General features: G+C 37.5%; 1 protein-coding gene across 2 annotated transcripts in view; it reads right to left on the reverse strand.

Annotated features, from left to right (window-relative positions):
- Positions 1-400: 400 nt before the first annotated feature.
- GRM8 (glutamate metabotropic receptor 8) overlaps positions 401-26,765 on the reverse strand; it is a 772,971-nt gene continuing 746,606 nt past the window's right edge. Inside the window, exons 9-10 of one of the 2 annotated variants that reach the window (XM_021699435.1) lie at positions 6,729-6,975; positions 401-450 (exon numbers count right to left, since the gene is read on the reverse strand). In XM_021699435.1, the coding sequence (XP_021555110.1) occupies positions 401-450; positions 6,729-6,975 (297 nt within the window). Of the gene's footprint in view, positions 451-6,678; positions 6,976-26,765 lie in introns of those variants that run through there. The other variant, XM_021699434.1, reaches the window with a different exon arrangement.

Here is a 26,765-nt window from a genome sequence, read left to right on the forward strand (position 1 = left end):
ACTCATTGTCTTATACAAGTTGAACAAGGTGGGACAGGAATGGGAGTTCTCACAATCACAGAAAAATACTTACAAGAATAACATCAGACATGGTTTATTTCAACAGCATTTTTTTTTTCACAAGCTAACATTAGTTTTCCTTTTGTGATTTTTTTTTAACTGCTTATGAGTAAGCAAGACTTTAGCTTGACACTCATTGGTTGTACTGTATAAAATGGGGTTTTTTTTTCACTCTGTAATTGATATTTTGGCTCATGGCTACTTTGTGTTCCTTACAAGATTGACTATTGATTTGATTGACTGTAGTCTACAGAGATCTCCAGGAGTGAGTTTTGGCGGTGTCATGTTTATTGTTTAAGATCACATACCAGATGTCTTCATATTGTACCATTTCCCTGTTTCAGATTGAATGATTGCTGTAGCTGATATATGTTGTCTTAGTAGAGGAAGCTGTTAAGACAAATTAAAACAAATTAATAGCACATCAAAATAAATTATTTTGCTAAAATGATTTTAAAATTCAAATTCTATAATCACTATTTGTATGATGTTCCATTTTTACAACATGTTACTTATTTTTTAAACCATGTAGTAGGAATTCAGAGATAACAGGAATAATAATGCACCAACAGTTTTAATCTGTAAAACCACTAGTCTTGTCTATAGTATTTAGCAGAAACCAAAAATGGAAAAGGTCTAATTATAATAAATTTAGGTGAAATTCAATTTAAATGTGTGTTTTGACTAACAAAGATACACAATATGAAAATTGAAAGATTATCTATCCTGCAAAAGACAAAAAATATTTTTTTACAACCTAAGTTAAAGACCTCAATTCTTTGAGTCTGATTTGATAACCCAAAACAGGTAAGTAATGATAACTAGTTGTGCTTTGAGAATGAGTGTTTTCCACTTAAAAACAAATAATATTTTTATTTATTATTATTCTTTCTTTTTTTTTTAGAGAGTGGGGGAGAGAGAGAGAAGAAAGAGAGGGGTGGAGGGAGAGGGAGAGAGAGAGAGAGAATCTTAAGCAGACTCCACACCCAGTGCAGAGCGTGATGCGGGGCTCGGTCTCATGACCCTGAGATCATGACCTGAGCTGAAATTAAGAGTTGGACCCTTAACCGACTGAGCCACCCATGCACCCCTTAAAAACAAATAATACTTTTACACTGTAGAAGTGAACGTAGTAAAATATGAAGTATGTAGAATATTTGTAAATATGTATATTGCCAATACATATTTATGCTCTGGTTTCAATCAAAGGATACAAATGAAGATGTTTAAAAACAAAGACTCAAAGAAGGAAATATATATTTAATTGTTCTGGTACCAACTCACTATAAAGTAAAACTTATTATTGTAAGATTATTAGAAAGATATGAATAACAAAGTATTCTAAGTCAAATTTATACTCATGCTTGAATTTTTCAAGAATGTACACTTAAATCCAAATAATTCCTTTGGTTTTTCTGAAAGATGTGATGGAATAAATCTCTGTTCCAAAATTCAAATGTGATGTCTTATTTTTAGGCGGAATTCCGGAATGCATAATCGTAAGAAAAAAAATATGAAAAAATGCTAAACATGTATGTATTTCACTACATAAACCCAATTCATAACGAAACAGATTTTTAGGTAATTATTTAGTTTTTGAATATTAAATACGCAAATTATAAAGCTCCTCATCTGGAAGCATAGGACTGGCAATCAGACTCATTCCATTTCAGTTCACATCAACATCATAATTGACTGGACAAGATCTTACCTGAGGCTGAGATCACATAAAGTTCACAATTACAAAAATAAATGCAGAGAGTCTAAGGAAGTACTAATCATACATGTTTTTACTATTTTTGATTTCATTGACTATTATGAGCTTCATGCCAAAAATAGCTGACATATCTGCTTCTCTTATCTCCATTGTTCACACTTCCAGAAGGGTTATTATTGTGGCACATGGAAAGGAAGTAGGTTTTAGACCTGGTTTTAAATTACATTCTGTTCCCTACAAAATGAGTTTAGAAAAAGATCTGTGAACCAAGTCACTGGGCCTCAGTTTCATCGCTAGTCCAAAATCCACAACATTTGGGGTTTTGTGAGGATGGAGGAGGAGTAGGTTTGTGGGGGAGCAGCTGTGTGTGGCAGAACGAATATGGAATCCCACTTTCCTACTCACCCCTTCCACAAGGCTAAATGTCCGTGATACTCCATTTGGTGTGAAGTGAAACACAATGATTTTTGTGCTTGTGTACTTTTTTAAAAAGTTTTTTTTTAATTTCTAAATATATAATGCTCTCATATACCTCTAAATTCCCTGTAAGAAAGCAAAATCTGTACTTCAACTATCTTTTTGAAGGATTTTCATATAGTCTTTGAAGAAAGATGAAGAAAAACTGTCGTAAGAGTTAGAAAAACAACGCTTAAAAATGGTGGCTCAATGCCCTGCCCTATTCAATATCTTCAACAGTAGCTAAAAATGTAGGAAATATTTATCAAGTTTGTAGATAGCTGGAAAGAAAAATTATGGTGGAAACAGAACAAGAGCCAAAAAAGACCTTGAGGAAGATGATATTCAGAAGATGTCAATTTAACAGAAGGTGATTTGGATCAGACCATTCAAGGATCATTCCAACTTCGAGACTCTATAGCTAATTAAAGATTCATACTTCATTTTTTGAACTTCTTCAAAGTTATCCCTGGAGAAAAAGATGGTAGAATGCTACTGAGAGCTCTGACTATAATTTACAAAAGGAAAGTCATCTTAATTTTTCTAAGAAAAAGGGATGCAAGGCTATGGACACGGATGATTTAGTCAATGGGAAAACAGTGATGAGGGACAAACTGTGAAAGGCAGAAGCCTTGCAAGGATCTTTATCCTGGAAGTATTACAGAGTGAAATATATCAGAGATGCACATGTGTTCTGCTAGGGAGTTTTTACTGCGGCGATGAATAGACTTCTGTGACGATCCGTTTTGGAATACAGCAATAGTGAATTGCCTTGTGGACACCACACTGTGTTCATGAGCTAGTGAAAGCAGTTCCCACCTTTAGCAGCAGCTGTTTTCATGAATTATTCATGAACACTGCTTAAGGAATACCATGTTACAGCATTCGTTAATTGGGTACAGTTGATAAATTCATATACGTCAACTTTGTTTCTAACTCCCTTTCCACACACTTTTATGAAACAACACTTGACCTTTTTTTATGTGAAATGTAGCACTCTGCAAATTCAGTAATGAACATGGACTCATTGGTCTCCCTTCCAGCTTCACATTACTCACATTTATTCTGTGGAGATTTTGAAGCTTTAAAACCTTAAATATGTGGCCAGAATTTCTGGCATTAGCAAGTAATCTTTAAGATGAAAGTTTCTAAGTGTAATGGACTTAGAGAGCTCCATGGCCACAAAGGAAAAGCATTGCATGTACATCATAAATACATTGCTAATTGGTCAGAAAAAAAAAAAAAATCCCACAACAATGGAATGGCAGCCATAATTACCCAAATCCTTCACATATTAAAAAGAAGAAGAAAGAGGGATGCTAAAACACTAGTCTTTGAATTTTAAGTCTTTTCTATTAATGACAGAGCAATCTACATTTTCAAGGCAGCAATGACACTTCTACCTTATTTATATGGTGGTATGTAGTTTACAAAACACTTTCTCCCGTGTCACTGTAATGGTCACTTGTCACAAGTCCCATAGCAGAAGGTATGAGAATGCAGCAACATGGATGTTGTTCCAGTGGATTAACCAGACCTCGATTTACTGAGAACAGATTCCACCCATCCCCAGAGGAGGCATTTTAAGTCTGAGGAGGCACGGGGTGCCTGGGTGGCTCAGTCTGTTGAGCGGTCGACTCTTGATTTCGGCTGGGGTCATGATTTTGGAGTCCTGGGGTAGAGCCCCACCTCGGGCTCCATGCTCAGCGCAGAGTCTGCTTGAGGATTCTCTCCCCCTCCCCCTCTGCCCCTTCCCTCGCTCCAGTTCTCCCTCTCTCTCCAGAATTAATAAATAAATCTTTGGGGGAAAAAAATCTGAGGAGGCACAGTTCTAGGTACAGACAGCTGAAGGACAAAGGCTTTTCCAATATTCAGTTCTACTTCTAAAGACATAAGACACATTTTAGAAGAAAAATATTGCATTTAAGTTATTAGGGTTATTGATACTTGTAGGGAATGTGATTTTAGAAGACTCTCGCCTCAAAACCACTGATACGTGTAGTCAAGGTAACAGGGACGCAGGCGCCTGGGTGGCTCAGTCGTTAAGTGTCTGCCTTCGGCTCAGGTCATGATCCCAGGGTCCTGGGATCGAGTCCCACATCGGGCTCCCTGCTCGGCGGGAAGCCTGCTTCTCCCTCTCCCACTCCCCCTGCTTGTGTTCCTGCTCTTGCTATCTCTCTCTGTTAAATAAATAAATAAAATCTTAAAAAAAAAAAAAGGTAACAGGGACGCAGGGAGTCCACGATCCCTGGTGATGCAAGTGAACAAAGATCAACAGTGGTTCCTACAGTGGGATGGCGGAAGGATGTGTGAAGATTTCATGCACTGTCTCTCCTGAGTGTGTCAACTATAATCACTCATCTGGACCCAATTTATCCAAATCCAAACTACTTAAAAGATGAATATACTAAAGTTGCCAAAGTACAATTTAACTATCTTTCAGGTAGTAATCGGCTTAATCTTGATTGACCTCTTGAACTTTCTTTCACCTTCCAAAAGTGGGCACCTGACTCCTACAGCATAGTATAGGCTTACCTCCCATACGGGCCCCACATTTATGATCTTTCATTCTTATTTCAGAGGAAATAGGGAAATGCATTCTTGTTATAGAACTTCTACTTCAATATCAACAGAAAATAATAGAAGGAAAACAAAGCCTATGAGACTTACTTCTATTAGATATGGGATTAGTCTTTATCAGTGCTGGGACTATTCCTTTTCAGGGAACCTATTTATTTTTTTTTAAAAGGGTGGGAAAATTTATTGATTTTTTTTCTCTTACCACTTTCCAGAAGTGAGTCTGGGATGACTGGTATTTCTTTCAATGTCTGTTTGGTTGTTCCCATTTGCAACCATATTAGGTTTTCTAGATTGTTGCTAAAAAACAAGTCCAACTATAGGCTCCGGTGAGTCGTAGTGAGAAACGCCAATAGCAGCCAAGAGCAGTTTGCCGGCATCCTACAACAGGTTTTAAGTGTCTGCACTGATGCTTTTGAGGTAGAAAAACACAGATAAAATTCTGCCCTCGAATCACACGCACTGAACTCTGACACCTTTGATAGTAGGTAGTTACAGTGCATCTTTTGCTAAAAGACCAAATAGGCCCATTATTACTAAATTGCTTACCTATAATCAGAAATGATTATAATGATTTGTTATCAAAACCTGTCTTTATTGTGACTTCTCTCGCAGTTTTTCAGGGTTTCATGTTTGCAGAAAGGTGAACATGTGGGGAGTGTTTGTGGAATTCTTAAAAGGCTTCCTTATGAGCAAGTCACTAAATTTGGTTATGAGTGAGCTGAAGGCAATCTTCCCAGAAAATCTGACCAATAATTCCAAGAAGTCTAATAGTAGTTGTAGTCAGTAAGCTTCATTAATACTTATCTTCTAAGGCCATTTCTGCATATGGGGCGTTAGAATAGACAATGTTCATCTGGAAATCTTGATGTAAGAAAAGGTTTATGTTATAATAATTATATCAGATAAAATCCACATTTAATCTTCCCTGTATTTCATGTCAGAAGTACAGAGAATAGGGAATACAGCCTGCTGGGAGGAATCTGAGAGGAAGAGTATTTTTGCATAGGGTTTTATCCTTAATTATTAAATAGGTATGTTATATTTCCCAAAAACAGGAAGCCTGAGGTCTAATGCAAGAACCTTGGCTTTCATATCTTTTTGATCCATCTACAGAAACCAGTAATGTAAAGATCGTATGTTTTTTTCACTCTACTCAGCTATCTAGTATTTTACAATACAGATCTTCAACCTATTTGCTATTCTTCCATAGATACCAAAGTGGACCAATTAAACTCTACTGGATTAGCTTGGTACTGGTGTGTTGTTATTGTGTGCTCCTTCAGGGGTGACTACAGAGAAGAGGAAGGTGAGTGAGGAGGGGACAAGTGGTTCGGTGGCTGATAGGAAGGACCCTATTTTCAGGGTCATGAGGTTTTCAGAGAAGAGCTCTAACTATCTTAATATATCCAAGAAGGGGCCACTTGGGGGAAATAAGTATTAACTATGATTTAACCTAACATGTTAACCCACTAGTTTTCTTACTTCCCTAAATACCTATGTACCATATCACTTATTTAAGATCTTTGAGCAACCAATAAAACCAGTAGAGAACAACCAAAGTTGAACTAACAGAGATTGGAGAGTAGTTCCTAAGTGCTAAAAGATAATTCTATACATAGAAGATAGTTCCAAGCTTCAGATCCTTGGTAATGCCTCAAAAGGGAGCCACGAGGCTCATGCTTTGTAAAAGAGATTTTGCGTGCACGGTCATGCTCTGGAGAAGAGCCACTCGCCTTGAAATCGTTTGGTTCTAACCAAATGGTTCTCATGCCATGATGGTCTCATGGTGTGTGAGTAGCACCATGCCCCTGAAACCATGTAGCACGGTCCCCAAGACTAGAAGAAGAATGTTCAACGTACATCTATTAGGAAGTGCTCCCGCTCTCGACCATCGGAAAGTCTACAGGTGACTTACTGTTGGTTTCAAGACTCTCACAGAGTTCACTTTTCACCTCTCCATTTGGTCTGTCATTTCCTTTCTGGATCAGTTTGCTTTGCATGGTGGCAGCCGTTACCACGGCCTTGAAGCTCCTCTTGCGTTTTTGAACGTTCTGCTCTGGATGAAAAATTATAATATAAACCTTGGGCATATACAGCATGCCCAGAGACACCGAAGCACTTAAACTCATGGAGACAGTAAGTGTCGTTGTCTGGATGTACATCTGAGGGGAGGAGAAAAGAAAGAATCAGTGTTGGTGAGCCTGATCTAACATCAAGCAAACAGCACAACCATTTTCTGTAACGACCGCAGCTTCTCTGCTCAGGGTGCATGAGAAGGTACTTAGAGAAATTGCCCTTAGTAACAGTCAAGCAATTCTTTATCCCTACCTGCAAATATGGGTAAAGTTGTCTTGTTTATGGAGCCTGATTCCTTAAAACAAACACAACTAAGCTGATGAAGTTTAGTTTCCTTTTTAGTTTATAATTAAACATATATAAGAAAGGGAACCCAAAACCATTCCGGCCAAAGAGTAACATTATATGCCACACATCCCTTCTTCAGAGAGGTATTAGAGGGTCAAGTGTAATTCTTTTAACAATAAACTCAGCCTAGAAGGTTAGAGTGGAAATGAGTGGGAGTGAACATCCAGAACATCACTATTGCCCACCATTGCTTGACTAATGCTGGCATTTGCATCTTCACATCATGACTTAATTTCAGCTATCAAACCTGATAAACCTCATGAGCATTCCATACAGGCTTGATTTTTTTAATATCACCCCCCACCCCAAGGACAATTCCAGAGGGTTTCCCAGTGGCGACATCATATCAAAATAAACACGGGTGCTTTTACAAAATCCATGACTCTCCTCCAAAATTTAAATATGCCCTCTGGGGATAGTGTTCTGGCATTCTGCATTTTGAAAATTCTCCTCCTATGCTCATTCCTTACACTTAATGCACTGAAATTGACTGCTGTGGTACTTAAAAAGAGCAGTCTCTCTGGAAGATTCTTCTTCCTAGAATCTAGAGGTCAACAAGCTGAAAAAGCCAAACCTAAAATCACTTTGGCTTTTTCATTATGGTATGAAAACAGACATGATAGCTTTTTAATCTTCTTCTTTTTAATTTCTCAGTGTTACTGAGTTATAACTGAAAAACAGAAATTGTGTATTTAGGGTGTACAACTCAATGTTTTGATAAACAACTATACTGTGAAATGATCTTTGTTCTCAAGTAATTAACATATCCATCACCTCACCTAGTTACCACTTTCTTTCATTGTTTCTTTTTATGTTTTTGTGCTGAGAATGCTTAAGATCTACCGGCTTAGTGAATTCCCAGTCTATAGCACAGTATTGTAAACTACAGTTGCCATGCTGCATATTAGATCCCCAGAAGTCATCCATGCGTAACTGAAACTGCATGGGTTTTGACCAGCATCTCTCCATTTCCTCCTTCCCCTCCCCCTGGCAAACACTGTTCTACCCTCCGCTTTGATGAGTCTGACTGTTTTAAGGTTCTACATATAAGTGGATCATGCAGTATTTGTCTTTCTGTGTCTGGCTAATTTCACTTAGCATCGTGTCCTCCAGATTCATCCGTGTGGATGCAAATGGTGGGATTTCCTTCTTTTTTAAGAATGAATAATATTCCCTTGTAGGTATATATCACATCTTCAAAAATAAAAACCTCTGACCTACTTCCAGTTTTCATGTCCTGAGCTCAAAGTATAATTTCCCCCAAATAACTTGGAATACTGAGGCCACAAAGAAGCTCTTAGAGGTTCCCTTCCTCCTATCTAGGATCCTCGTTAATATCTGTTCACTCTAACAATATTTCTGAAAATGTAAAGTTGTCACATTGTAGCAGGCAATCCCCAGGACCCAAACTAATTGTATCCTTTTAAATAAGGGATCAAAAAACATTCACCTTCAAAGGTAAGTACCTGAATCAGTACTTCTCTTAACAGAGGGCAAAGCTGTGAGGTAAAGAACTGTCCAAACGATGAGAAGAACTTCAGGCACTAGTACTAAGAGACTATCCTTGTCTATGAAATCACACCAAGCTGGTTCCTGAGTTTACTGTTCATCTACCACCAAGGCTGTCCTTTGCATAAGACCTCATTGTGAGTATAGGAATACCCTTCAACAAGGCGATATAGGTGGGTTTGTTTCAAAGTTCACTTCCTCCAGGAAGTCCTCCAAGATAAATCTTACCTTAATGATAATGTTATAATGGTGTCTTATTTTACTTCTAAGCACTAATGCGTTGAAAAATCAGTACACTGGAGCACTTACCAATGCATAACTACGTAATTATAACTGTGACTTATATGTAATTACAACTGTGATTTATATGACCTTTGTAGTAAATTATGAAATGCACAAGTAGGGTTTAAACTTCCTGAGAGCCTGTAACCTACATTCTTTTCCTTATAAACCTCTAAGAAACTATACAAGATTCTACATACAAAAACTACTAAAAAACTGCTCATTATTCTTAGGTATATAAAGATCTTCAAGAAGAGCAGGTTTCCACAAGATCTGATTTACACAAATCATACAGAACATGCCTTCCAAATTTTGCCATTCTGTCAATTGGACATCAGCAATGGCTACAACATAGGGTAGAATACGTTTTAAGAAACAAAAAGTGATGAGGTATGAATCCAGATTCTAGGTTGGGCTCATGCATATTAGCTTCAATAGAGACATGATTCAAGTACATTCCTCTGCAAAGTGATAAATTATTACACGTCCTGACCTCTCCTGTCAATAAGTGAAATCCCATGTTAAATTTGAGAGAACCAAGGATCTACAATTGAGGAAGTCCTGATAAAATAAGGATATGTGCCTTCAAATCCCCCTAAGCTTGGCCATCTACTTTTCAGCAACTTATTATTATGAATACTTATAAACTTCAAAGTGTTAGTTAATCCTCTCTAAATTTCTACTTACTCTCCAGTTAGCATTTCTGCAGGAAGCCTATGTAGAAAATAGGCTATAGAGAAAGGACATTAAAGTAGGGAAACAATACCCCCGAATGCAAACCACAGACAGAAATATCCCAAAGCCACTCAAATAGGTAACCATCAATTTTGTCCCAGTCAGACCCTGCCAACTCAATTTAGCTTAAAAAACAAACAACAAACCACCAACAAAAAAAAAACCTCTATCGGTCAAACTGACATGAAATGATGGGAACACCCACACTGATTAGCTGGATTCTTTTCATAAATCTTAATCTGTTGGTCTTGCTAAAATGTATACTACTAGTCTAAATAATACATAATTACCTTTCTATTTTAAAGCCTTGTAAATTTTTTCTGCTACCATAAATATAAATGGTAATTTTCTTCCCTGATTCAGAATCATTTCTGTAATATATAATAATTTGATCTTGCTAAATATTAGGCATGAAGAAGGTTTTGGATTGCTAGTTTCCATATTAAATACGTTACTGCAGTCTATCTTTTAGGCAAACCAACTCAATGGAAGATGTAATAACAAAGACATGAGGATTAGACAGTACTATGCTTAGTGTCCAAGCTCTCCATCAGACCTATGCTTTCAAATTACACCAAAAGGCCGATTTTACTTATGTGCTCTCTTAAAACAGCTTCTGAAAAATTTTCATGTGAAGTTAATACGGAAAAAGCATCTGTACAAAACTACCTAAAATCCAAAAACTTACAGTGGCCCAGAATTTGTTACAAGGCATTGCAGTGTTAGTAAACTAAATTTTTGAACTTCATCTTTGAATATTTAATGAAATGAGAAAGTCATATATACATAACCCCAGTGAAAGCAACAATGGCAAAACACACAAAGAAATAAAAATGCCACCTGTTCTCACTCTAGAGAAACTAAATCTTCAGCGTCATTGATTCTTGCATTCCAAATATCTCCCATATTTAAAAATAAATGTAGAAATTATATCAGAAGATTGAAAATGAGCATTGGATTCCAGAAAACTCATGGATTTTTGTATAGCTATAGAAAATTCTAATTATCTGAGCCATGTAAGAAAGGAACACCACTGCTTATAGTTTTTGTGTTGTTGTTCTTAAGATAAAGAAGTTTACAGAAAACTCTGGAGTTGCCTTGTGGGCAGTAAAAGCCTCAAGTCAACCCACCAGGTGACAATCTAATCTCTAATAAAACTTCCCCGGCAATTGGACAGCTGTGTGATCTTATTTCCCTCTCTGACCTTTAATTTCTTACCTATGAAGTTGGAGGAAAATACTTTTCTCATAGAAGGGTTACAGGGTGGAATGACATAATCTTTATAAAATGCCTCAAAGGTACAAAATAGCAGTAGCTCAACAAAGATCATTTACCCTACGGCTTTGAATCTAAAAGGACATTAACAAAGCATCCTTCCAGGTATCCAGGATAAGGGAGGGGCTGGTGAGTCAGTTACACAAAGCAATTTTGTTTCGTGAATAGCTAACTGCTATGCTCTAACTACACGGTGTCAAGGAAAAGGCTTTTGTAATCCTACTTCAAAGTAGGCAGAATAAAATTTTGCCCAAAAGTCAACACTACTTGCCGATGTCAAGGCTATATTCACTGTCTCTGCTACAGTTCTAGAATAACACACTGGCTCTCCGCATCGAAGTTACAGCTCACCAGAAAGCAGAAGGGAACAATATTAACTCCTTAGAACCAACATAAATCCATTGAGAGATGCTGACAATGGTCCTGGATATGTTATGTAATCTGCTTTTTTCCAACTTTTTTTTTATGCCCCACCTTCTGCCGCCTGTCACTCTAAAATATTGATAACTGGAAGAAGGAGAGTACCTTTTCTGTTACATCCACTGGTAGCCTGTCACTCCCTCTGCCTCCACAGCCCATAGACATTTTGAACCTGAAAGAGTCAGATGCACTGAAACAGATTTAAATGATCTCTGGAGAAGCCAGGAAGGGTTGGCACAATGGAGAACACTACCATGACACCTTTTCTGGGACTTACTCTAGTACCTCCTTGTTCTCCAAAGGGGTCATTTGTGCACATCCAGGGTCTACTGGTCATGGCCTGGAATCATTAACAACTCCAGGAAGAACTGAGGAGGGAGGAGATTATATTACTTCAGGAAAGAGGTCAGTCAGAGAACTCCATAGACTCGGACATCCATCCTGGTAAGTTTTCAACCCCTTAGTAACAAAGTGACCCTATTATGAGACCTAAAACCCAAGGCAGATTTGTGCCATCTGAAAAGAAACAAATTCATTATTTACTCCTGAATATTTCTGCCTTGCCTTGGATGGTTGAATCTCGCTTTTTGCTATAGTCAGCCAGATTCTATTTGGCCATTTTGCACACAGTCTGACCAGTGAGAAAGCTATGTTAACACTTAAAGCCTGTCTTTCTCTGCTTCTATTACCTATCCCCTCATCTGTGTGTCCCTCAAAGTGGCACCTAAATCCAGAAATGGATTTTATTCTGCTTTTCAGCCAGGCTTTACTCAATGGACCTCAAAACCTCATTACTAGAAGTTATTTAAATTTTTTTTTAAACAGACAAGTTTACAAAGAAATTGTGCAGTTGCCTTGTGGTGGTGAAGGCCCCAAATCAACAATCATGCAACATCCAAACTCCAATAAAATTCTCCTGCAATTGGATACAGCAAATATCAAAGGCAACAATTCAACTCTTCTGCCTGAGCCTAGATGCTGGTGAACCATCACCAAGTCTCTATCAAACATTCTACCATTGTTTCTGTTTTGTTTATTTCAAATACCTTGCTGGTTTCTTCTACTCAGCCAATTCTGAGGGATCTTCCTTATCTCTGTATCGTTTTTATATTGATGTACCCCAGACCTCAGTCCTTAGGTATCTATCTATCTATCTATCTATCTATCTATCTATCTATCTATCTATCATCTATCTGTCTGTCTGTTGCTCTGTCCTCATTGCTGTCTTGATCATCACACTTGGCATCATGGCCTTAAACCAGGACTGGGTCCCTGAGTGTGCTACCTGTACACAAGGTCCCTTCACTTAGAAGTCCCTTCACACTTGATTTAATGCTCTGTTGTCACTGTTCTGAAATTCTTCATAATTTTTGAACAAGTAGACCTGCATTTTCATATTTCACTGGGCCCTACAAATAATATAGGTAGCTCTGCCTTAAAAAACTATTTATATGCTGACAAATTCCAGACTTCCCTGAGGAGATCGAATCACCTTCTGGGTACTCCCCTTGGATGTCTGATTTATATGTAAAACTAACAAGCATCTGAACACCATCTTCATTCCTAAACCTACTCTTCTGGTCATCTTCTTTATCTTAATTCCATCATTAATTTTCCAAGGGACAAAGCCCTTGGAATTGTCCTTGACTCCTCTCTTACACTCTTTATCTCTGAAGAATCCTATTGATTCCAACTTCAAAATTTATCCAGACAGGTCATTTTATACTACCCCCACTGGAACTACATCGGTCTTAGCCAACATCATCTCTCATTTGGATTATCACAAAAGCTGTCCTATTGACTTCTCTTCTTCTCCCCTTGCTCCCTTCTGTCTGATCATCAGATTGATCTTAACACAGCAGACAGAATAATCCCATTATTCAGAAGTCAGGTTAGGTCATCCCTACTCTCAAAACGTTACAGTGACTTCCCTTTGATGTGTGCCTACAATGGCCCACAAGGTCCTCTGAGCCGACAGGGCTTTACTCTTTTCCTCATGCATTCTCTTCCCACCATCCTGGCCTCCTGGATGATCCTGGAACATACCAACCATGCTTCTGCTTTGGGGCTTTTATATTTGAAGACTTGCTCCTTCATTTCCTTTAGTTCTTTCCTGACCTGTCCTTTCCAGGGAGACCTCTCCTAAACATTATTAAGTACTATAAGTCCCACCCTCTACCAGCAATCCTCGGCTTTATTTTAATCCTCAGCATGTAACATTTTCTAGCATAAAAGTCTATATATTTTCCTAATTTAATGTATGTATTGTCTATTTCCCTTAATTAGAATAAAAATTCCATGAGTCCAGGGATTTTTACCTGTTTTGTCCACTGCTACAAACTCAACCTAGGAACACTGCCTGGTTGGTATATATATTTGCTACATTCCTTGAGGTGGTACAGGACCTTACTCTTGAATTTGGTGTTTAAAGGAAATGACCCATGTAGTTTCAAGAGGGAGACAATAAATCAGAGTCTAAAGCTTGAAAAATAGAAAATGTCTCAAATCAACATCTAGACTGAGACAGAAACTCTTGGATGGATAAACATGATGCTCTTCTACACTGTAAATATGACAGTATTGTTCTCAACTTAGCAACAGACAATGTAAATTAAGCCAATGGTCTCCATTTGGGAATGTGAGAGGCCTGGGCTCAACCCTGGATCCCTCCCCAATGTAAGAACATTATAACCCAGGATAATGCATTCACAGTATTTACAAGCTTCCACAGACATAATTCAAAGGACTTTAGAAGACAATCGATGTAAAATATTGGCACAGCACCTGGCATATAGTAATCAGTGATACCTACTATTGTCATAACTTAACCTTGACCCTGTCTTCTATTCATCTTCCTCCATTCCTCACACAGTAAGACTTAACAGTACTGCTCTCTCAAAATCAGCCTCAAGATTTTTAGCCTTTTATTTTTAAAATTTTTTTATTTATTTATTTGAGAGAGTGAGAGTGAACGAGAGAGAGCATGAGCGGGGGTGGGGGAGGAGCAGAGGGAGAGGGCGAAGCAGACTCCCCACCGAGCGGGGAGCCTGACAAGGGGCTTGATCTCAGGACCCTGGGATCAGGACCTGAGCGGAAAGCAGATGCTTAACCGAGCCACCCAGGCGCCCTGATTTTTAGCCTTTTAAATAAAGAACACACACATGCACACAGGAGACACAGGCACAAAATATTCAAACGGAAATATGCCTCATGTTTGTGGGAAACTCTAGGGTCAGCACATTCAAAGACTCATAGTCTAGTTTCATTCCGGAGAAAAGGCACCATCGTGAGGGTTGTGCTTCTCCTGTCGGGTAGAAATCAGGGTTGCTGCCCCACCCACAGGTCAGAGACATTGCAGTGTGTTTTCATTAGAAGAAATAGAGATGGTTTGCTCTAACCCATTTGCAGTCTCTCATCACATCCCCTTTTGGTCAGGACACATGTTAAAAATGAAGAGTCAAATCAAAGGACAAAGCCTGTGGATGCAGAACTGGTCTGGTTCACATGTGAGGTCTGAATCCTTAACCTTGGACTTACTGGGAATGGTGGGAACCAGATGCACAGAATAATAAAGCATTAACCAACAAGTAGAAGATCAGCTCTGCCAAGGGTAGAAAAGGACAAGTGGAAGCAGACTCATGATCCTCTAAAGAGGAATAACAGATATTGGATTTATAATGAGTGTTTATAATTAAATATACATGATATTAATATTGGGTTAGTAAATACAGTAATTTATTTTTTATTAAAGTCTGATAGACGTTTTATAAGGTGGATGTTTTAAAGTAAGCATGATTAAAATGTAGTCATTAATTTCCAATTATTCTACATAAGTATTATTTATAGAAACATAATAAAAAATAATTTCTCAAACAATGGTGTTGCATCTTTTGCTGTGACATGCAAATGAATATGAGGCATCTACTTGCTGAGAGTTTATTGGTTTCTCTTTTACAGGTATTTTTCTCCATGTTTCCCTCCACAGACTCCTGCTTCCATGCTGCCTTTTAGTGCTTTATCATTTTGCAACAGCATGATCGGAATTAAGGATAGCAGTAATGGAGATACCTTCAATTATAATGATTTGAACAGTGTCTATTTGAACGGATACAAAATATAGTAAACATAATATTAACAAATAAACAAGAATTTAAAGAAAAAAGCAAGGGAGAGGAAAGAATTACTGTAAGAACAAAATTTATCTATGAGCTATATAATCATATATATTTTTTCTTGGCAGTCCGGCATAAAGAAAGTATTTTGAATCCCATAGTTATCATTGTTTGGAGATAGAAGCTCTGCTGGAATTTAAATTAGAGGAGAAATTTTTTATTTAGGTTGCATCACTGAAGGAAATTTGGTAACATGGAAATGGGTCCAATAATAATTTCGTAAAAGGTACTAAATCTTTGCTCATCTAGATACTTCCCATATAACCCTTTCAAAAGCCAAAAGAATTAGATCTCAGTACAGGAACTTTTGTGAAGGCATAAGATCTTATAGAAATACTTTTTTTTTTTTTCCTGGTGGTCTTACTTTATATAGTAAGTAAGAACCAAGAGGGATGGTGTTATGGCTGAATTGCGTCCTCCCCAAAATTCATGTGTCAAATTCCTAACCCTAAGGGACAATATTTGGAAATAGAGTCTTTAAAGAGGTAATTGAGTGAAAATGAGGTCTTTAGGGTGGTCCCTAATCCATTCTGACTGGTGAGCTTATGAGAGGAGATGAGGATCAACAATCACATCAGGGATTTGTGTGTACAGAGGGAAGACCTGCCCCGGACACAGAAAGAAGGCAGCCATCAGAAAGCCAGTGAGAGAGAGGCGTCAGAAGAAACCAATACTGTCCACACCTTGATCTGTGACTTCTAGTCTCCAGAACCATGAGAAAATAAACTTATATTAAGCCATCCTATCTACGGTACTTTATGGCAGCCCTAGCACGTTAAACACAAGTGGAGAATTAATGTCACTCAAAGAGTTCTAAAAGTCCTGTCATTGTAATTCGTTTGTGCTTGAACATGCCAACAATATCTCAGATTTCTGATGTGGTTTTAGGAACTACACAATAATTACAGCCACAACATCTATTGATGATTGAGGATAATTATCAGCATTATGCCAAATTTTTATGCACATTAACCCCTCACAATAATTTTATTAGTTCAAGAATGGGTCTATTTTGGAGAATTTAAATACTGTTTTCAAAGTCCCACAACTCATGAAGATACAGCTGAGGTTTAAACTGAGGTTTGTCTCACTTGAAAGCCCATCTTCTTTTACATCCAGTGGCTCCAATAGATGCATAGCAATGTGAAAGAGCAGGATTAATATGGTTTGAATCTTCCCAAAATGCAAAAACATCCCTTTTCTTATAGAATTGGGCCAAATTTCTTAAAAATTAAGGAACTCAGTTAAAGCCTCAGTTAAAGCACCTGAATTAATACTTAACTGAGAATTCAGAGGGTTTTTTTTTTTTTAAAGACTGCTGTTATTGGTCAGCTACTTTCCTCATAAACTTCATCGATCCTAGAGAAGCTCTTTCTTAGGATTATATCTTGTTGAACTTAACAGAATCATCAAGCTGGAAATATGAACTCAAAGAGATGGATAAATTCATTTTTCTAAATAAAGATATTTAGCATTGAGTTTGCACTGGCCAGAGCAGAGAAGTACCTGATGGAACCACTGACCACCAGAGGGGCAAATTGCCAGCACACTTTCCCACATGGACACCACTCCATCTCTCAGCCACCAGACACACGCTATGGACAACACAGTAGGCAGAAAACTGGGAATTACAAATATAGATAAACAGACAATCAAGAATTAGCAAATACTCACAGAGAACCCATACTATGAAAGAGAAGCATCAAACTCCACAAGGAGAATAATAAAAACCCAAGGAAAGAGATCTAATGGAGTTAATGCAAGAAGACCTTAGAGGTAAAATTAATTATCTTAGAAAAGTTTTGAAAGAATAAGGCATACAGAAAAAGTATCAAATCAATATCATAGAAGTTACTATTTTTATCATTAAAATTAAAACCTCAAAAGATGAAGGACTTCTGATTCTGGCTATAAAGGAGTAGCTATAATCAAACCAAGCCACCCACTGAGAATAACTATTAAAAAATCATAAAGGAAAGAAAAGAAAAAGAAAGAAAGAAAGAAAGGAAGGAAGGAGGGAAGGATGGATGTTTGGAGGCATCAGAGAAGAACCAAGGCAGCCAGGACCCAAGGGACCAAGATCCTAGGAAGGAAAACAAAAAACAAAAAACAAAAAAACACAAACCTTGATGTGAGCCAGGCATTCTCCATTGCTTTTATCCATAAGGAATGTGCTGATTCAGTGTATGAGTGTTGGAGGGCAGAAATCTTTAGAAAGACCTTTCAGCAATCTCATGGGGCTGGGGAGACAAAAACTGGAATTCAGGGTTACTAATGCAGCCAGGATTTGAGCACCCAAGATTTCAGGGTACTACAGAGAAGTGAGCCTGATGTTTTACACCAATTTTTTCTTGAGACTTCGCTGAATCCTAAGTGTGAGGAGCAACAGGCTAAAAAACAAAACAAACAAAAAAATCAAACATAGTTCAGATAGAGAGACTAAAAAGCTATAAGGAGTATGCAATTGTATCATGAGGCAAGAGAAACAAAAGTTGGAATTCAGGTCCATTAATTAGGATGCATAATCGTAAACATCCTGGCCTTTTATTAATATATCTGAAGAGATATCCTCCAGGATAAAAGAAATATCAAAAATAGACTAGCCATAGAAAGCCCAAAACCTAGCTTCAAATGATCCCAATCCCAGATTATATCAAGGTGAAATGCCTCTACTTTAATTGCTGACTAGTAGAAAGTTGAAGCTTCTCTGGAGGGAAATGAAATATCTATAACATCTACTTTTTTTTTTTTTAATGTACAGTGTTGGGTATTCACTGAAAGATTACCAATGAGGCATGCCAGGTCCCAGGAACAAATGACCCAAGCCCAGGGGAAAAAAAGCAGAAGATGGAAATGATGCCACAAGTGATCTAGATACTGGGCTTCTCAGACAAGTTTCCAAAAACTTGAACAGAAATATATTGAAGAAAATAGATAACTGGAATATCTATATTTTAACACTGGAATATATATATTTTAAAAGTAAAAAAATTATAGGACTGAAAATGTAATCAATTTGAATTCACTAGATGAGTTTAATAATGAATTAGATACAATACAAGACATATTAGTGAGCTGAAAGATAGCTCAGTAGCAAATGTCCATATTGAAGCATGGAGCTGGTAATGAAGAATTTAAAAACACAGAAAACATGATTAGAGATGTATAAAACATGATACAAAATTTGAACATACATGAATCTGGAGTCCCAGAAAAAGAAGAGAGATATAATCGGTAAAAAGAAAAAACTTAAAAAGATACTAGCCAACAATTTTCAAAAACTAACAAAAGATAGTCTGTTAAATTGCACAGAGAAAATTTACCACAGGACCGCATTCCAGTAAAGTCTTCACAAATTTCAAAGGATCAAGATTTGGAGTATGTTATCTGACTATGTGGAATTAGGGTGGAAGATAGAATTAGGATAGAGACAAATAACTAAAGATATAAGAAAAGCACCAAATGATTGAAAATTAAACAACACATTTCAAAATCACTTGTAAATCAAAGAAGAACCAACAGTGAAAGACAGAAAATATTTTGGACTGAATAATAAGATACAACATATCAAAAGTTGTGAGATACAGCTAAAGCAGATAATATATATTTGAAAAGAGATCCTGCTGGTTCAGAGGTGCAGATCCTATTTTAATTTTTTCTAGGTCACCCTTAAATTTTAAACATACTTTTATCTTTTTTTTTTTTTTTTTTTTGCTAATGACACCTAATACTAGTTTAGTGGTATATTTTGCTGACTTTATACTATGTCTTGCTCCTTTTTCTCCTGGTCAGTCTTGTGAGCAGATCATTATTTTCATAGTCTTTTCACAGAATTTTTGACTTTGCTGATTGTTCTCTATTTTGCATTTATTTCCTATTTCATTGATTTTTATCCTTCATCTTTATTATTTTCTTCCTTGTATTGTCATTGGGTTTAATGTCTCTCTCTAGTTTTATGAGGTAGATACTTACAGCAGGATCAAAACACCCAGCAATCACAGCGTAAAGAAGTTGTGGGTATCCAATGACAACCAGTGAAAGGTGGAGAATGTTTTCAGCAGGCTTATGCTTTTCGGTCACAGCTAAAAGTTTCTCTTCCTATAGATGATTCCATAAACTCTATGGTGTGAAAAAGAGCTTGGTTGTTCTACAATCCCACCCAAAACTGAAAAACCTTATCCAGATTTAGCAGAGGCATGTACTCTGAATGAAGCTTCTAGAAACTAACTCAAGGTCCTTACCACAGGAGTACCAACCAGCCACCAGGACTATTTCTTGACATTCATATTCTCCTCCTGGTATTGCTGCAAATGATGGAAGTTAGAGTAAGAGACTTGTGAAGTGTGAGCTAGAACCAAGAATCTTGCAAAGCATATTCTTAGAGCCGACAATCAATCAGAAATCCCAAACATCTAAATCTCCTGGGATAGCCAACCCAGAAGTTACCCCAGATTTCCCCCTTTCCAAAAAACATAGTACCAGAATTGGCTCCATTGATATGCTGGTTGCAGATGATTCGACTCAGATCAACTGCTTAGGTCTTGAATGGCCTGACTCACCTGCATCTAACTGAGTCTTCTCCTCCTGGGGCCCTATGTTGTTCTGTTGAGATGAACGTCACCAGATTACTCTTGTCATCGTCAATCAGCTTTCAAAATGATGCCACTCTGATATTAAATATTCTACTGAACCATCAAGCAGACTACTGGTTTCCTGGAAACTCACTCAGCTCTTCCCGCTCCCCTGCCCTGTAAACCAACTCTAGAGTGCTCTGTAATGCCTGTTCTTCAACAAACTCCTCTATAGTCCCAGCTTCTCCTCCCTGCCTCTGCTCCGTGGCCTTACCTGAAACTTCTCTCTTCCAAAAAAGATCGTTTCCCCTCCAGTGTCTCAAGTGATGGTTGTTTTTATTCCCTTTATCCATTTCCCTCAAGGAAGGCAATAAGGTTAGGGTATTCCTTCCTCCTCTTTGCTGCTTCTGGATCATCACAGACCCATCCTTCCCCTCAAATATCTTGCCTTGTTAACTATCACAACATTCAACTCTGTATCCTCTCCCATCTTGGTCCTACACCTGCCATCATTTGTCTTTTCATTGGAGGATTTGGCTCTGGCTCACAACCTTGCTCTCTGTCTCAAGCAATGTGGTTATTTTGGATAAATTCTACCTCCGTGTCCATGATTCTTCCATCCCCCTGATCTATAATTCAGATTATTGTCCTTATTCTCCTCATTTCTAATCATGTTGTGCATTACTCCATCCATCTCAGCCACTCACACTCACGATCACAGCCCGGATCTTAAATCGTCTTTTTAGTTTCTTGTAATAAAAGCTGTGAGATACTTTTGGTTTAATATATGGGTTTTGGGTAAGAGGTTATTTACATTATCTTGTATTTTTCTTTAAGTCATTCCATTTTTCACTTAGAATAAATACAGAGTTATGTTCACAGGCTTCAGTGATGTGAGTGCTATTGCCCAGGTGTGACAAGTAGCTAATATCCAGAAGGGATGGGCATTTCTCATTTCGCATAATGCATGTTTCTGTAAGGAAATGGCTCGCCAGACAGCCTATTAAGGTACCAGGATTAATGTAAATGTGTACAGGGATCTTTTGCAATAAAACTGGTTATGACTTGTTCCAAGTGTTTTAAAATCGAGGCTGTTAACTTTGATCATACTTCACTGTGATAGAAGGTGGACTTTTCCAAGTGTGAAAATACTTGTATTTTCCTAAATAAAAAATACTGTAACTTGTATTTTCCTAAATAACAAAAAAGTAAGCCCAGCTGTTATCAAATAAAGTATGTACAGTTATAATAGCTGTATAATAGCTGACACTATGTATGTCAACATTTTTAATTAAATATTTTATATTCAGAAAATGACTTTACATGTGTAGGTTTTTACATTAATTACCAACATCACAACAATATTTACGACAGCTTTCATTGCAAAGGTCCTATTAGATGATGTATTAAATAAACTTTTATGGATGGCATAAAGACAATTGCCATATGTACTATTGTATGTATAAAATAATATCTCAAAGACCACAAATCAATTATAAACAGGATTTTGGAACATAAACTATTTTTAAGTTGGAGGACCATCTGGATGCTATTATTAAAACTGTGTTCCTAAGAGTAGGAGTAGAGAGTTATGTGGACAAGTTATCCCACTGGTAAATCTGATAGATTGAGTTCCAAATACGTTCAAACTATTGATGCTTTAGACTTCAGAATAACTGCACCCAAGTAAAACCTTTAATTGCCATGGAGGAAACAGCACTGAGTACTCTCTCTTTTAATGGTATGGAAAAAAACAGTCCTGTATTTTTTTGTCTTTTATTACTTTTACCATATGACTTCAGGTGCAAAGTTATAAATATAGTAGCTTACCAAGAAGAACACTCTGAGGACAAAAAAAAAGACATTTTTAACTGGGACAATGGGTGTGGCAGAGGTATCAAAATGTGTGCTCCTCCTTCCATTTTTTGGAATTGTTTCTGGGAAGTTCCTGATCAGTCAGGGACAAGTGACTAGGAACAGTGTGGCCTTGTCACTAGTTTTCAACCAATATGTGAAAATAAAGGACAAATGTCATAAAAGTGTTTTACAGAATTTATTACAAGAAACCAAGAAGTGTGTGTACTCTCTCCATAGTTCTTTCCCTTTTCGCTGACCAGGTGTTTACACTAATGAGGCACAAGAGGTGGTAACACTACAGGATGGAATGAATAGGGGTCCCTGAATCACCACATGGAGGAGAGCAGCCAGTCAACCAGAAACAGCCTCAGACTGTTATGTGATTGGGAAAGAAAACTGTATACTCAGAGCATTCGCTTTGAGTTATTTTTCTACAGGTGGTGGATTTGAACTGACCAAGTAATCAGTCAGTCCCTCTGGCTAATGTGTGATGGCTGAGCAGGGTGAAGGATAATGTCTACGGCTATGTCAGAAAAACGAATTTACAGTATCCTCAGATGGTGTAACGATCGACCTTGAGAACATCATTACCATGTTCTAACAAAGTGTCTAGTCTATCAAATAAAATCCCAAGCTATTAAATTTATTCCTAGGTTCAGTGACCTCAGTCTTTGGTTAGGAAAAGAAAGAACCAAGCTAGGTTTTCTATTAAATTTTCAAGGAAGAGTCATTTCAGGCACTTTATATAGGTTTCAGGACCTGAGGGAGTTTATAGGAAAGTAAGCCTATACAACTCAGCTCTTCCAAAAGGAAGTCGGACTGTCAAATTAATAGTCTAAAATTCCGACGTCAGCAACTGAGCACCTGCGCCGGATGCACAGCTTTCTCTTTTGACCTCTTTCCCTTAGCTAGTCCACATCTAACACTGCCTCTAACCAACTTCCTTGTCACTGAAAACAACTACTGCCAATCTCTGAATACCTAAAAAAGAAATAAATAAGCTACAGAATTATGATCAAGAACTCTTCTCTCGCACAGTAAACTTTTCCCAAGTTCTATAACTTATTTTTAAAAATATTTATACTTTGTTTCTATTGCAAAGACTTCCCTCTGTGTCCTGAATTCATGAATTTCTATTATATATTATCATCCTCGATTATTTCCTCTGCTCTTCCCTATGATTACACATCTTATGAACCACTCCTTGGGGAAGGACTTTCTTTTCCATTTCATCCTTATCAAGGTTCATCATGTGATATGTTTTAAACAGTGAGTTGTGAACAGATACGATGTATCTGTATCTGTATCTGTATGCCTGAGAAGAAGCTTTAAGCATCATTGAGTGGTTGGCTCTTGCTCTTCTCTCTGCCAAGAGAATGGTATATTCCAGAAAGAGGCCGTCCTTCAGCGGTGCAGCTGTAAATCCCTGACAAGCAACGCAGGTGAGAAATGAACCACGCTTGTTTTTTGCAAGCCACTGATTTTGGAGTTGTTTTTACAGCAGGACACACTAGCAAAGCCTAACTAATATATCCTGGAGACTCGATTTGGTGCAATTGAAAGGACGTTCTATTGAGAGAGTCAGAAAGCCAAAGTTAAATGCTTGACTTTGCCACCCCTGGATGTGGTAACTCCAAGCCAATAAATTAACTTCTGAATCTCTTTTTCTTGTATGTAAAACAAGAAGAATTATTCCTGACCTGATAGGCTAACATGGTTGATGATGAATATTGTATAAAAAAGTGTTCTGTAAGTACTGATATAACATACAACGGTTGGGTGTTAATATTATTCAGTAATGATAAAGTCCCTCAAGTATTTCTGCCTTTAGCTTTTCTGTCAAAAATAAGGGATTTAGGAACATGTGGCTTTCACAAAGGGTTGGTCAAGGCAGTAAGACTGAAACAATACAACGAAGCCAAAGAGGTAATTAGCGGTAAAGATCAGGTCACCCGGCCAAAACCATGATCCAGCTGGGCACTCAGCAAACCCTAGACAGGGTGGGGAAAGCAAGCCTTACAAACTGGAGCAAAACCAAAGAGAATACTAGAAGGAAGAGTCCTCCCAAACCTAGGATAGTAATCAAGTATATTTACTATAGAGTTTATTATGTGTCAGGCTCTTGGTAGGCTCTTCCCAGGCACTCTCGCTTTATATGAATTCACACAGCTCTTTGAAGGAGGTACAAAGTTTATCTGCACTTTGCAGATGAAGAAGTGAAGTGTAGAATTGTTAGGTCCCTTGCCCAAGGTCACAGGGCTAGTGAGAGCCACAGCTGGGCTCCGTTTGTCCAGGTCAGATTGTAGGGCTCTAAAAAGGAAAGGGAGGAAGGTTTCACAAGTTCTGAACAAACACCGGATTCAAGAGAAAAACATAAAAGAAAATTAATAATCAATTAAGGTAAACCCATCCATTCCTTGCTAAGAAACCTTACTACCATCAATACTAAAAATATCAGGAAAAAATGAAAAATGTTAACCTGATTATTTATTGTTTTCAAGCCCATAATTTCCCATCAGGAATATATTCTGTTTACAATAAACAAAATCACCTTCGCTCTTCCTGTCCCCCTCCACCCCACCTCTCTCTGTCTTTTCTGCATTGGGAGCAGCTCTCCTGCCACAGACCCTCATCCCCTGAAAATGTACATTTGTGCAAAGTTTGTCTTCACCCCATTCTTGGTCAGGAGCACCTCCCAGCTGCACCTCTCAGCTTCTGAACCCATCACTGTCTGCAGTAGTGCTAAAACCACCAGAGACACTGACAGATCAGAGCCTTGGCAGCTGGGCAGCCCCACGCCCCCTGACCTCACTTATTCTAGCTACAGCTTCTGAACCATTTCAAGGGACATATCAAGGGACACTGACAGCAGCCAAGTTCATTGGGGCTGGAGCTGTCACAGCAGGGGTGGCTGGCTCTGGGGCTGGAATTGGGACTGTGTCTGGGAACCTCATCATTGGTGATGCCAGCATCCCCTCTCTGAAGCAATGGTTCTTCTACGCCATTCTGGGCTTTGCCCTCCTGAAGGCCATGGAGCTCTTTGCCTGATGGTGGCCTTTCTCATCCTCTTCGCCATGTGACGGAGCCTCTCCACCTCCCACGGGTCTTTCTTCCCTTCTCAGCTGCCCTATATGTTCCTTTTCCTATACCTCCCCAGGCAGCCTGAGGAAAGTGGTTGGCTCAGGGTTTGACAGAGGGAAGACAAATAAATACTGTATTAGTAAGAAAAAAAAATAAACAAAATCAGGTAATGTGAACAAAGATTTATTTTCAAAGATGTTTATTAGTAATTATTATTAAAAAAATTAAAATAGCATAACCCAATGACCAAAATAGAATGAATACATAAATAAATAATGACACAGCCACGGGAAACTATAAAGAATGATATATGTCGAGACAGAACTGCATCTACGCTACCATCCCAAGACATTTATCTCTAAGACCAAAGTTAGAAAGAAATAAACCAAAACATTAACCCTGACTATTCATGAGAGGTAGAATGATGGGTAATGTTTGTCTCTTTCTGGTTTTTTGGTCTACATTTTTAAATTCAAAAATTACGTTTACAAACTAAACTAAGGAGAAATTAAACAAAGGATACATGCCCTTCATTTTGCAGATGCATGAATGTATATGTGTGTGTTTTACTAAAAACAACAAAAAGAACAACTAATGAAAGGATATAAATGAGATCACCTTTTAGTAGCTCCCTCTTGCCACTGAGTAAGTGGGATGAAGTGAACTAAGCAAGCCATATGCATTCAATATCCCTTATTAACCAAATTTATAGAAATATGATTGTATTGGGGTTTGCATGACTTCAAACATGACAATGAGTAAAGCTAATTGCCCTCATGGAGAATTACTCCTGTCTTTGAAGTAGAGATTATCTTAATGAATCATAAAATAAAATTTTAAAACTTAGTTTTTTTTTTTTTAAGGAATGTAATAATTGAATGACTCTTTGCAAATATTTGCTTATGGACTATTTATTGTTGATTTTGCAATCCTTTTGAACACCAGTTTGCATTATCAATGTATTTCTACAAGGTCAATAAGAAATTCTTTATCAACTTTATCTTACTTCAAAAGAACTATACATTATATGTATTCAGTTCATTGATAACTCAGAGTTCTACAATGCCCACTTTTGGTGAATTTTGGTGTGCCAAAAGACATACAATATGTTACCATATATTTTCTTTTTATTTTAGGAAATTATGATCTTTTCATGAGACTAATTTCCACTTCAGGAAGTTAAGTCATTTTTAGCAAAAACTTTCAGTCATTACATTTTATATAATAAATTATATTTTTATATTATATTTAAATGAACATACATTTTATATAATTACAATACTGTGAATGTTAAGTATTTGGCCATAGACATTCAAAAGCACTTCTTAGATAATTTCCATGTTTATAATCCAATTTTAATAGCTGCATAATCTCACTCCTATTGATGACAAATTAAATTAATACCCTGATGTTATATATTTGGATTTTTGTTTCTAATTTGGGGCCATATTATCTAAAATCATACCCATCACTCCTTATCTATATTTCAAAGCCTGAACGTTTAGCCCCTCATCATGTCCTGCTTACTACATACTTCCTACTTGCTCCACATCTTTATGGCTTTTTCTTAGGTATTTTTACTTCAAATATAACATTTCTTTAGAATTACTACTAGAAAGGGATTTA

Source organism: Neomonachus schauinslandi, chromosome 12, assembly GCF_002201575.2.
Source record: "Neomonachus schauinslandi chromosome 12, ASM220157v2, whole genome shotgun sequence".
In the NCBI taxonomy this organism is placed as follows: Eukaryota; Metazoa; Chordata; class Mammalia; order Carnivora; family Phocidae; genus Neomonachus; species Neomonachus schauinslandi.